The 13,381-nt window shown below is 44.5% G+C and overlaps 1 protein-coding gene across 5 annotated transcripts in view; it reads left to right on the top strand.

Moving 5' to 3' along the window:
• TADA2A (transcriptional adaptor 2A) overlaps nt 1–13,381 on the top strand; it is a 46,320-nt gene that overhangs the window by 2,136 nt on the left and 30,803 nt on the right. For all 5 annotated transcript variants that reach the window (XM_084750539.1, XM_084750538.1, XM_084750535.1 and 2 more), the window contains exons 3-4: nt 5,203–5,309; nt 7,172–7,231. In XM_084750539.1, coding sequence (XP_084606665.1) covers nt 5,203–5,309; nt 7,172–7,231 — 167 coding nt within the window. The remainder of the gene's footprint in view (nt 1–5,202; nt 5,310–7,171; nt 7,232–13,381) is intronic.

Genomic DNA, 13,381 nt, shown 5'->3' with positions numbered 1-13,381 from the left:
TAAGTACAGTGGGACAGCCCTCGAATGGAGATGAGTAGCCAGCTAAGGTAGCCGTCCATCAAGGAAGCAACGCCTGTGAAGTTGAATAATGATGCCCAAAGGACCTGTGGGTGCCACATAAAGTAAAACCGGGCGATGCCTATTGTTTGCCTACTGTCTGTGACGCAGGTGCATCACTCCAAGTCTTAGAATAAAATCAAGTTTTGTGAACTAGCCACCGTATGATTGATCTGTTAAAAACAAAACAAAACAAAACACTTATTTTGAGCCCACGGTTTCATGTAGCTTGGGCTGGCCTGGACGGGACTTTGTAGCTATGAACTACCTATTCTCCCAAGTGCTGGAATTTCAGACATCTACCATCATTGGATTTCACGGAAAAAGTGGTTTTTTCCGTGACCCAGTCAAAACTAGAAATTTTTTTGTTGTTGTTTTTTTTTTAGATTTATTTATTTCTTATACACTATCCTGCCTGCATGTATGCCAGCAGGCCAGAAGAGGGCACCAGATCTCATTGTAGATGGTTGTGAGCCACCATGTGGTTGCTGGGAATTGAACTCAGGACTTCTGAAAGAGCAGTCAGTGCTCTTAACCTCTGAGCCATCTCTCCAGCCCATAGAAATGTATTTTTTAGGTTTTGATTTTTTTGTTGCTATTGTTCCTTAAAGACACTCTGCGTTTTCCCTACATATAATTAGAAAATTAGAATCTTCAGTTGCATCTAATTCTGTTTTTCATGTTACTAATGCTCCTAATAGAAACTGAAACTACTCCCGCCTTTTTGGTTTTTCAAGATAGGGTTTCTCTGTGTAACCGAGTTGGCTGTCCTAGACTCGCTTTGTAGACCAGGCTGGCCTCGAACTCACAGAGTGCCTTGCCTTCTGAGTGCTGGGATTAAAAGTGTGTGCCATCATTGCCCAGTTTACTTCTACTTTTTAAAACATACTTACTGGAGCTGGGTGTGGTAGTGCACGCCTTTAATCCCAGCACTTGGGAGGCAGAGGCAGGCGGATCGCTGTGATTTCGAGGCTGGCCTGATCTACAAAGTGAGTCCAGGACAGCCAGGGCTACACAGAGAAACCCTGTCTCGAAAAACCAAAAATAAAAAATAAAATAAATAAAATAAAGCACACTTATTAGAGCCTGGCATGATGGCACATTCCTTTAATCCCAGCACTCAAATGACAGAGGGCTTTTTGAGGCAGGGTCTTGCTGTGTAGCCTTGGCTGGCATGGAGGAACTTAATGTGTAGCCCAGGCAGTTGTTGAACTCACAGCGATCCTTCCTCAGCCTCCCCGGAATTTACAGACGTGAGCCACAGCGCCAGTGCGGCTCTTCTATTTGGCGTTTTGGTTTGGTGCTGTAACTCAACTTGGGACCTCAGGAATATCAGGAAAGTCTTTGTATACTAAGAATTTTAGGTACTGGAGAGACAGCTCAGTGGTTCAGATCACTGGCAGCTCTTCCATAGGGACTGGTCAGTGTCCGTTACCCACACGAAGACTCACAGCTGTCTGTAACTCCGTTCCCAGGGAATCTGAGACCTCTTGGCTTCCACAAGCACTGATTGTATATGGTTTACATTCATGTAGCCAAAACACTCATACACACAAAAATAAAGATTAAATGCCTTTTTCTCTCGTGAGTTTGCAAATATTTTCTTCCAGTGTACTTGCTTATAGTGTTTTTGTTTTGTAAGGATTTATTTATGTGGATGTGTGTTTGTCTTTGTGAATTTCTTTGTGCTATGTGTTTTCAGGAGTCCATGAAGGCCAGAAAGGGGTTTGGGATCGTGTGGAACTGGTAGTACTTGTGGGTACCGGGAACTGAACCTAGGTCTTCTGCAAAATATATATATATTTCATTCGAAACAGGATATCTCTGTGTAGCCTTGGCTGTCCTGGAGCTCATTCTGTAGACCAGATCTCCCAAATGCTGAGATTACAGGCTTGCACCATTGTCACCTGACTAATTTAGTCACGTCCTTTAAACTTTGATTTCTTCAGATTTTTTTTTTTAAATTATGTGTATTGGTGTGTACACATGAGTGTGGGTACCCATGGAGGCCAGGCAGAGGTGTCAGATCTCCTGCAGATGGAAGTACAGATGGTTGTGAGTTATATACCATGAGTGTATAGAACATTCATGCCCACACACAATCATACAAAGTATATAAATAAGTGTAAATAACATAAATAAACCCACAAAACCCTGGATCAGTCCTCTCTGCACTCGATAATTCTAGTTTTAGGAAAATACATGGAGAGAGAGAAATGTTAAATGTTAATTTCAAAAATCCTGAGCCAGGCATGGTAGCACATATCTGTAATCCCAGCGCTCAGGGAGGCAGAGGGAGGTGGATCTCTAAGTTCAAGGCCAGCCTGGTCTACAAAGTGAGTCCAGGACAGCCAGTGCTACACAGAGAGACCCTGTCTCCAAAAAACAAGCAAACACAACAAATGGAGTAATTTATAATGAAATAATATAATTTATAGTAAAATAGCAAGTACATGAATGTTTTTAAGACCTGATTACAGCCAGACGCGATAGCACATACTTGTCATCCCAGCACTTGGGAGGCTGAGGCAGAAGGATTGCCTCCAGTTCAAGGGATAGACCAAGTTACAGAGTAAAACCTTGTCATAAAAATAGTGGGGGTGAGGGGTAGGGGGCAGGATGTGAAGGCAGTAGGGGACATGGTGACTTAAGCAGTCAGCTGCTTAGACTCATAGGTTGAGTCACAGCATCTTGCCATGACAAATGCAGGGTGATTCAGGCTGCTAGTGACTAAGAAATGCTGCAGTCTTAGGAACCCCTGGTCAGGTTCTGAACAAAACAGAATACACCTTGAACTGTGCACAAATGCCATACTGGGGTGTCCCAGTATATTAAAACTGTCAAAACTTTATTGAGACAGGGTCTCACTAAGTAGCTCTGACTGGTGTGTATCTCATAAAGATCTGCCTGCATGTCTCCAGAATGCTAGGATCAGAGGCATGCACCACCACACCTAGCAGTCAAAAATATTTTAATTGGGGCTAGGACTATAGCGCAGTGGTTACTGCTGCAACGCCTGCACCACCCAGGTCCTGGGTCAGATCTCCAACACTACCAAACACAGAATTTTTTTTTTACATGTAGAAATCAGTTTTACGTCATGTAATTGTGAGGTTTATCTTTTTATCTAGTTGAATATTTAATAAGGTAGTTGAAAGTTGCTAAGAACGTAAATCAGGGCTTTTCGTTTGTTTTGCTGTGTGGGAAGGAATAGTTTGAGTACTTAACATCTAGAATCCCAGTCCTTGTCTGCAAAAGTTACTAGTACATCCTGCTCATTGTAGCAGCAAAAATCTGCCTTCTCAGATTTTCAAAATGTCATCATCTGGGAGTAGAGCAAACCCATCGGGTTAGCTAATTGATGCATGCATCGCTAACTGCTAAACTGGATAGGGAGAGGCAGCAAGATGGCTCAAGCCTGAGGACCTGGGCTCCATCCCTGTTGCCCACATGGTGGACGAAGAGAACTGACTCCCATATGCTGTTGCACATGCATGTGTTACACACACAAATGTAAATAAATAATGTGTAAGACAAAACTAGGTTAGATCTATGGTGATGCCATGGGAATCACTTGGGCCTAGGAATTCAGTGTCAGCTTTGACAGTTTAGAGCCTGGTCTCCTAAAAGTTAAAATAGAGCAAAATTTAAGGATGGTGATTTGGTAAAGATTGGCATCTGGGACTGGAGAGGTGGCTTGTCACTTTAAGATGTTCTGCTCTTGCACGGATGCTGAAGTTTAGTTCTCAACAAGCAGGTCAGGTAGGATATAACTGCTTGTAACGCTCCAGGGATCTGACACCCTCCTCTGGCTTCCATAGGCACCTGCACTCACATGCATATGTCACAGACATGCAAGCACACATAATTTTTTTTAATTGACATCTAGCACTTAATATTTTTTTAAAGATTAATTTATTATGTATTCAGTGCTTTGCCTGCATGTACACCTGCATGCCAGAAGAGGGCACCAGATCTCGTTATAGATAGTTGTGAGCCACTGTGAGGTTTCTGGGAATTGAACTCAGGACCTTTGGAAGAGCAGCCAGTGCTCTTAACCTCTGAGCCATCTCTCCAGCCCCTTTACTTTTTTCGTTAGAAGTGGTAGGTGGCAAACACCTGCATTCCCTCTGCTTTGGAGGTAGAGGCAGAAAGATGAGAAGCTGGAGGCATCATAGTTGGAGACCACCCTGGGCTACATGGGGCGCTGTCTCAAAAACAGAACAAAAGGAACAAGCTTCTAGGAGTACATTCCTGTATCCCGTCACTTTTCTCCACGTCTTAATTGCAAAATAAATGGCTGTTAGAGGAAGAATGGTGCCTGAAAGGGTGTTTTTTAGCTTTATGGAGGAGAACGCTATTACAGACTATGAGAGCTAGACAAGGACATCCTTCCATCTCCCTTCCAAGGCCTTTGTCCCACATTCCTTTGGGTAATCACAGAGAACAGCTTGTTGCCCTGCCTTCACAGAGACAGGATTTGGGGCGACACAGAACACATGTGTCTGCATTCTTAGGGCTATGGAGAATTTATATTGTGCCCTTTGCCTTCGTAGTTCAGAGACACATCTGTTTTACCACAGCAAGAGCAGATTGGCATACAGTGGTTTGCTTTTTCCTTGGTATAAGTCTCAACCTAGACACAAAGCTTAAATCTCAAATTGGAATTCCCCACGTATTAAGAAAAGTCAGACTTGTAGAGAAGTTGGGAGCGCTGCTGCCTAGATGGAACAGTTGTTAGCCTTTTGTCTGCTGTGCTTTGCGTATGCCTGCCGTGCAGGGGATGTGCCTGGGGTTCTTTTCCTTGTGGCAGAGTGGGCTATGTAAAACTTTAAAAGTTCTGTGTGTAAGTTTCTCCTCTGCAAGAGCCATCTCTGTCCTCATGTTTGAGGCAGTAGGTGCACTGGAGGAAGGAACACGCTGCCATGTAATAGATAGGAGTTTGGTTTGTGTGTGTGTTGGTGTGTGTGTGTGTGTTGTGTGTGTGTGTTGGTATGTATGTGGGTCTGTGTTGGTGTAATAAGCTCATCCTGTTTCCACGTGTTTGTCAGTGCAGTCACTGGCTGTCCTGTCATTTTAGAGTTTTACCCTTTGCATTTGTTGACGAGGAGCTTTAGGCTTATATTTGTTTTCTCTGTGTTCTAGATGACCCATCTGAAAAGCCGCCTTGTAGAGGCTGCTCCTCCTACCTCATGGAACCTTACATCAAGTGTGCTGAGTGTGGGCCTCCTCCTTTCTTCCTGTGTTTGCAGGTAACTCCCCGAGGAAAGGGTGTCTCTCCTGGTCTGGTTTGTGGCAATGGTAACTTACAGGACCACGCTGCTGGGCTGTCCTCCTGGAGGCAGTCATCCCTCTCAGACTTTACCAAGACATAAACAGCAGGTGGATGAGACAGTCAGTCACTGTCCACAGAGCTTCTCATCTTAATGCTTACCACTTTCCCCAAGTAAATTTAAAATATTAGATTGCAGGAGTCATAACTGGCAGGTTGCTCCTTTGGATCTCATTGCTTATTAGCTTGTTAGGGTGGTCTTTGTAGAGATGACAAGGGAACAAGCCAACTGTTCTGGGGGCTACATAAGGAGTAATACTGACTGTGAGTATGCCAGGTGCTACTCTCAACACCTCACTGCATCGGCTCCTAAGTCGTCACGACAGTGCTGTGCAGTGAATAGGTAAATACCTCCGTTTTAATAGATGGACCTCAGCCAGTAAAGCCTAAATAGTGTGCTTGTTGGATTTATCAGGTCTTAACCCAGTCTAAGATTCTTGCTGACAAGATGCATTCCAGGGAGGCCAGAGGTGGCTCAGAGGCTAAAGTGTTTGGTGTGCAAGCCTGGGGACCTGAGTTTGAACCCCCAGCATCCACGTACAACCTGGACATGGCGGTGTTCGCCTGTAACCTCATGCTGTGAAGGAAATGAACATGGGGGACCTTGGGTTGTTAGCCAGCCAGACTGGCTGAGTGACAAATTCTAGGTTCAGTGAGAGACCCTAACTCAAAAAATAAAGGGGAAGGCAATAGAGGAAGACTCCCGCTGATGGCCTCCATAGGGGCACTCAGAGGTGAGTATACATACAAACTACACACATGCACACACACACACCATCCAGTCTTAGACATGTTACATGTAAAAAGTGACTAATGAAAGCTGTGATCCACTTTGAGTTATAAGATCATATACTGGAATCCCAGCACTTGGAAGAGGGGCAGGCGGATCTCTGAGTTCGAGGGTAGCCTGGTCTACAGAGTGAGTTCCAAGACAGCCAGGGCTACACAGAGAAACCCTGTTTCGAAAAAGCAACAACAAAGGGAGAGAGAGAGGGAGCAAGGGGGAGGGGAGAGAGAGAGAGAGAGAGAGAGAGAGAGAGAGAGAGAGAGAGAGAGATTATATGCTGGGCATGTAGTACACTTTGGGAAGATGAACAGCAGATGAAGCCAGCTTGGGCTACATAGCAAAATTCTTTTTAGTATACTAAAAAACAAGAGAAAACCAAAAGGAGAAAAAAAAAAAAAAGCTATAGCTGTAAGACTAGAACATCCCAGGTAGTTGTGAGTGACTATAATTTCAGAGCTTGGGAAGTGGAGAGGCAGGAAGATGAGGAGTTCAAGGCCAGCCTGGACTACATAGTGAGTTTAAGACTAACTTGAACTACATGAGACCGTGCTTCAAAACAAAAAAGAAAAAGTAGAACATCCTCAAACCATCTTTTGCCTTATTTTTTATTTATTTTTGGTGTTTTGAGACAGTCTCTCTACATAGCCCTGGCTGTCCAGGAACTCACTCTGTAGATAAGGCTGGCCTCACACTTGCAGAGATTCACCTGCCAGTGCTTCCCAAGTGTTGGGATTAAAGACATTTGCCACCATGCCTGGCTTTTATTTTGTTTTTTAAAGATATGGTCTCTTGTAGCCTAGCTTGCTTTGGGCTGGCTGTGTGGCTGAGTGAGGACGACCTTGAACTCTGGATCGTCCTAGCTCCTCCCATGTGCTGTGGTGAATCCAGCTTTGTGTATGCTTGGCAAGCACTCTGCCAGCTGAGCCTCATCCCCAGCCCTAAGAAAGTACTTTTAAAAGTAGCGTTTAGTAATTTAACTTCTTTTTCCTCCACAGTGTTTCACTCGAGGATTTGAGTACAAGAAGCATCAGAGTGATCACACTTATGAAATAATGGTAATGAAGACACTGACGGGAACTTTCATGCTTTATCTCTGTGCTTCCCTGTTCTTTTACTCTTCTGAATTTGATAATTATTTAGTAGGATTTTTAGTTCTTTGTAACCTATTAAGGTATTTAAATATTAAAATCTGGGCTAGAAAAATGGCTCAGCAGTTAAGAGCGCTGGTTGCTCTTGCAGACGGCCTGGGTTCATTTCCCAGCACCCACATGGCAGTTCACAACTGTCTGTAACGCCTGTTCTAGGGGATCTGAGACTCTCACACAGGCAGACATGCAGGCAAAACACCAATGCACATGAATTTCTTTTAAAAAGGCTGTTTAATAAGTAGTTTAACATAGCCTGGTTGTTGTGGCACGGGCCTTTAGTGCCAGCACTCAGGAGGCAGAAGCAGGCAGATCCCTTGAGTTCAAGACCAGCAGTGGTTTACAGAGCTGGCTCTAGGACAGCCAGAGCTACACAGAGAAACCCTCTCAAAAAAAAAAAAAAGGCGGTGCAGTACTCTTTTTTAAGGTTAACATGTATATACATTTTATGTAAAAATGGCTGGCAAACAGTGGTGGCTCCTGACAGTAACCCCAGCGCTTAGGGTTGCCATGCATTGAAAGCTAGTGAAAGATGTAGTGTGAGAGGCCCCGTGTGGTGCTTACTTGAGAATGCCCCCCATGAGGCTCGGGCATTTGAGTACTGCATCCCTGTTTGGTAGCTATCTGAGAAGTTACTTTACTTTTCTGTTGCTGTGATAAGCGCCCAAGGCAGCTTATACAAGAGTGGGTTTATTTGGGGCATATGGTTCAGAGCAATAGCGGCCCATTCTTAATGCTGAAGAGCATAGCTGTGGGCGGGCAGGCATGGCACAGGAGTAGCAGCTGAAAGCTCACATCCGATCCACAAACAGGAAGCAGAGACCCAGGGATGACAGGGAACTCGTTGAACCTTAGGCCCACCCCAGTGGCTCACCTCTTCCAGCAAGGGCCATGCCTCTTAATCCTTCCCCAGCGGCCACCAGTGGGGACTCAGTGTTCAGATGTCTGAGGCTTAGTAGGCTCATTTTCATTCCGACTACCACGCCTGTCTCAGCAAACAAAGGGATGATAGGGCTGGAAGGCTGGCCTGTCAGTGCCACCTGCTCTTGCAGAAAACTGGGATTCGGCTCCCAGCACTAATACTGCACAGCACACAATTCCATGTAAGTGCGACTTGGAAACATGCCCTCTCTGGACTCCATAGCTTCTCACTCATGTGCACAGAAACACACGCCCCATAGTTACAAAGAAAAGAAATGAAAGACCAAACAAGCTAAAGAAGGATTTGAAGAGACAAACTGGCCCAAGAAGACATGACTCATTTGAGTAATGGTGTTGTCACCTCTAAAGAAAGAATGTTACCACTCCCCCAGCCCTGGTCAAGATACAGGCAGTTTACTAAGCCAGTGTGAGTAATCAAGTCTACTTGACAGGAATAGGTACCTGTTAAAATAGTTCTGTCTGGAGGCTGGGCATCTTCACTAGTGTGCACAGGCTTTGAGGAAGTTTTCTCTGTTTTCAGAGCATTTAAAGTAGCTAAAACAAGTTTTTGCCACAGCTTTTCTTTCAGTAATAATTCCACAGTGTAGATTAATCATTTGGCACTGTGCTAGTTTTCTACAGATGCCTAAGACAACACAGATTTATTGTTGCACAGTCCAATGGATTGGCAGAGCAGTGGGCTTACTGACTGGCAGGTCTTATAGGCTAAATTGAGGTGTTTGGCCAGCCTGGGCTTTTATCTTGACACTGTGGGTGAGAATTACTGCTGGGTTCATTCAGGCTATTGGCAGAATTTACTGCCTTGAGCTCGAAGGATTGTGCCTGGTTCCTTACAGACGGGTTGGCTGTTGCTAGTTTGTTCTTGGCTCCTGAGGCTCCCTGGCTCCTGGCCCCTGGCCCCCTTTTGCCATCTTCAAAGTCAATGGCACTGGAGTCCTTGAGGCCCGTGGATGAAGTGCCATATAAAGCCAGACATAGTAGCACACAGAAAGTATCTGGGAGTTCTTGGGCAATGAAGTCAGAATGATCAGTAGTCAAGGTCTTTCTCATTTTCTACATGGTAAGTTGCCGACGAGCCAGGGCAATATGAGACCCTGTTCAAAAGCAAAATAAAACAAAAGCTTTCAGAAAGAGAATCAACATGAGTTTGATCATTTGTTGGCTCCTGCTAATGTTCCTGCACCTATGATACTGGGAGTCATGTTCTAGACCATAATGAATTAGTCAAAGCAAATCAATTTAGTAAAACTTTCAGGAGAACAACTAGTTGCCTTTTCTTACAGTTTCCAGTCTCTCCTTTTTAAAATGTTTATTTTTATTATTTTTAATTATGTGCAGGTATGTGTGCTTGCATGTGGGTAGGTGTGTGCATGTGAGTTCAGGTGCCATCTGAGGCCAGACACATCTAATCATTTGGAGCTGGAGTTTCACTGGGAGGCACTTGACATGGGCTCTGGTAACCAAACCCAGGTCCTCTGGAAGAGCAGCGGTGCTCTTAATCACTGAGTCATTTCTCCAGCCTGCGGCCTCTTTTGAATTTTCTAAGTTTTTTGAGACAGGGTCTCATGTAGCTCAGGCTGGCCTCAAACTTGCTATGTAGCCAAAGGTAGTCTTGAGTCCTAGATCTTCCTGCCTCCATCTCCAAGGGATTATGATATTCTCTTTTAAATCTTGTATTCACTAATTGGAGCAAGAGCCAAAATGTTCCCCTTTTCCTCAGTTGCACATTGAACAAAGGGTTGGAACATAGGAGCAGAGCAGCTTTGGCATTGTGTTCATTTCTGAAAGTTACTATGTCTTCAGAAAATGGATTCACGTTTTCCAAATCTACATAAGGCTATCTCGACTCATATTATGTTATTTTAATTATTTTTATGGTGCAAGGGATTGGATCACATGCCACTACTGAGCTACATCCCCAGTATACAAAATTATTCAATTGAAATGGTGAAATAACCCCTTATGAAATAATTATGTAGCTTGGGTAGCCTGTAGTCATGGCCAGCCACTGTAGGAGCGCCTGTAGTCGTGGGCAGCCGCTGTAGGAGCGCCTGTAGTCATGGGCAGCCACTGTAGGAGCGCCTGTAGTCGTGGGCAGCCACTGTAGGAGCGCCTGTAGTCATGGGCAGCCGCTGTAGGAGCGCCTGTAGTCGTGGGCAGCCGCTGTAGGAGCACCTGTAGTCATGGGCAGCCGCTGTAGGAGCGCCTGTAGTCGTGGGCAGCCGCCGTAGGAGTGCCTGTAGTCATGGGCAGCTGCTATAGGAGCGCCTGTAGTCATGGGCAGCCGCTGTAGGAGCGCCTGTAGTCATGGTCAGCCGCTGTAGGAATGCCTGTAGTCATGGGCAGCTGCTGTAGGAGCGCCTGTAGTCATGGGCAGCCACTGTAGGAGCGCCTGTAGTCATGGGTAGCCACTGTAGGAGCGCCTGTAGTCATGGGCAGCCACTATAGGAGCGCCTGTAGTCATGGCCAGCCGCTGTAGGAGCACCGACTGTGAGCTCTCTAGCTATTCTGGGCACCTCGGCTTCCACATAATGCTAAAACACTATTTCATTTCAGCCAAGTCCACTTAGTTCTTATTACATCATCCTTTCTCACATGTTCACCACCCACACAAACACCTTTCAGTGATCTGAACTTAGGGGAGCCTCTGGGGGCTTCTGATGTGCTCCCTAGCTTTTATTGGCCAATCTTAGCTATTCCAACAAATCTTTCCTTCTACAGAAGTGATGACCAGCTTTTGGCTTTCTACACGCCAAGCCTCTAAAATCTTGAGTCTTTGCAGCACGAAGCATCAGATAGCTTTAAATGGTTTCAGTACTTTTCTCATCTCACAGTGCTGTATTTTCGGGAGTTACTCATGCTGCGGTGGGTGGTGCATTAATAGAGAATTCTGAATTCTGTAGCTATTTTTGTCTTGTAATTCTTAGGACCTTGAGCAAGAGAAGACAGCTCCTCTACCACACCCTTTATGACAGAAATTCTTAAGCTTTATTGCCTGGGAGCTTCATAGACTTGTAGATTTCCAGCTGCCATTGTTAGAGACTCAGACCCAAGTTTGGGTCAAGGGTCTGAATAACATTGAACTTGAAGAAGAAGAAGAAGAAGAAGAAGAAGAAAAAAAAAAGGCCTCTTCCCTAGTGTTTTTCTTCTTGAAGTTCAGTGTTACTCAGAAAAGCCCCTTTCTCCCCTTCTATACTGTGGGGACTTTGTATTATAAGTTTGAAGGGTAATCGATATTCTAAAACATAGTTTTAGAAACAACAGCCCTGGGTACAGTGGCCCATGCCTGTAATCCCAGCACTCAGAGAGACAGAGGCAAGCAGGCAGATCTCTGTGAGTTTGAGGCCAGCCACATCTACAAAGTGAGTCCAGGACAGCCAAAGGCTACACAGAGAAACCCTGTCTCAAATAACCAGAACAAAACTTAAAAAGAGAGAGAGAGAGAACAGGGGAGGGAGAGGACAGCCCTTTCAACTAATGTGTGACTTTTCCTACTTACATATTTTATGGTGCTTGTCAGGTTGAATGTGTTTGGTATGGGTTTAATATATGCCTGGACTCTGAAATTTCTCTCTTAGATGGCATAATAAGTTCATATGGCATGCTTACATCAAAGCGTGTTGCTCATTAGTGCCGTGACATTACTAGTAAGATAGTTTTGGATTTTTTTAGTCACCAACAGAAGTTATAACAAGTTGTAAATGCCTGTGAAAATGGAAAAGCTCTTGTATTATTTCTTGTCTTACTTTTATCTTGGAAAATTTCAGACATACATGAAAGTGGATGGTGTTTAGTTCTTTACTTTATAGCTGCTACCTGAAAACTTTGTGGCTCAAACTAGAGACTGCTTTATTACCTCCCACAATTGCTGAGGCTCAAGGATTCAGAGAAGGCCCAGAGCAGTTGGTCCTCAGCTCCACACCCCAGGCTTGTGAGCCCAAGTGTCTTTTTGTACACCTCTGGCACCTGCTTCAGAGGTGTTCGTTTCACTTTTCCTAACTGCTGCTCAGCCAAGGACATGATTGCAGTGTCTCCAGGGCACTCCCCTTCACGAAGCCTCTCCACACAGCCTTTACAGTGAGGGTAGCTTGTTTACCTATTGGCATAATATAAAAATAGAACCTACTAAGCCTTAAGTCACAGATTCAGTCCATGTTAAAGAGGATTCTGATTTTATCAGAAGGGATCATTGAAACCAGTTACCTTATGAAGTAATTTCCACTTTTCATCACCAGCTTTCTTTTTCTTCTTTTCTTTTTTTTTTTTTTAAGATTTATTTATTTTATGTATATGGGTTTTCTGCCTGCATGTACACCATATGGTTGCTGGGAATTGAACTCAGGACCTTTGGAAGAACAGTCAGTACCCCTCTTTTTTCTAAAATTTACTTATTTTTATATTATGTGCATGGATATTTTGCCTAAGCGTGTCTGTGAGCCATGTGTGTACATTGGGTATGAAGGCCAGAAGAGGGCACAGATCTTCTGGAACTGGAGTTTCAGATGGTTTTGAACTGTCACGTGCACACTAGAACTCAAACCTGGGTTCTCTGGGTGCTCTTTACTACTGAGCCATCCCTCCATCTCCGTAGCAGTTCCAGCCCCTTCCCATATTCTCCAGTTGCTTTGCAGAATCTTTAGTTACTGGGTGATGCTCCACTGCATGTCCCTCTCCTTTTGATGGACCCCTTGCGCCTTGCCCAGATAGGGAGCTCTTAGGAGTAAAGCTGTTGTGAGCATTCTAGGGTAATGCTGGCTGTGTGCATATAGTTTCATTTTTCCTGAGTTAATACCTTAGGTATAATGAGTAAAATATATTGGGTTTTTTTTTCCTCTCATTTTCATTTTTCGAGACAGGGTCTCTTTGTGTAGCCTTGGCTGCCCTGGACTCCTTTATAGATCAGGCTGGTTTCGAACTCATAGCGATCCACCTGCCTCTGCCTCCCAAATGCTGGGATTAAAGGCATGTGCCACCAAACCTGGCTTTTTTTCTTTTTCTTTTTCCTTTTCTTTTTCTTTTTCTTTTTCAAGACAAGGTTTCTCTGCATAGCCCTGGCTGTCCTGGCCTCACTTTGTAGACCAGGCTGGCTTCAAATTCACAGAGATCCGCCTGCCTCTG

Source organism: Acomys minous (genome assembly GCF_964271855.1).
Source record: "Acomys minous genome assembly, chromosome: 12".
NCBI lineage: Eukaryota > Metazoa > Chordata > Mammalia > Rodentia > Muridae > Acomys > Acomys minous.
This window is presented reverse-complemented; position numbering and strand designations above follow the sequence as displayed.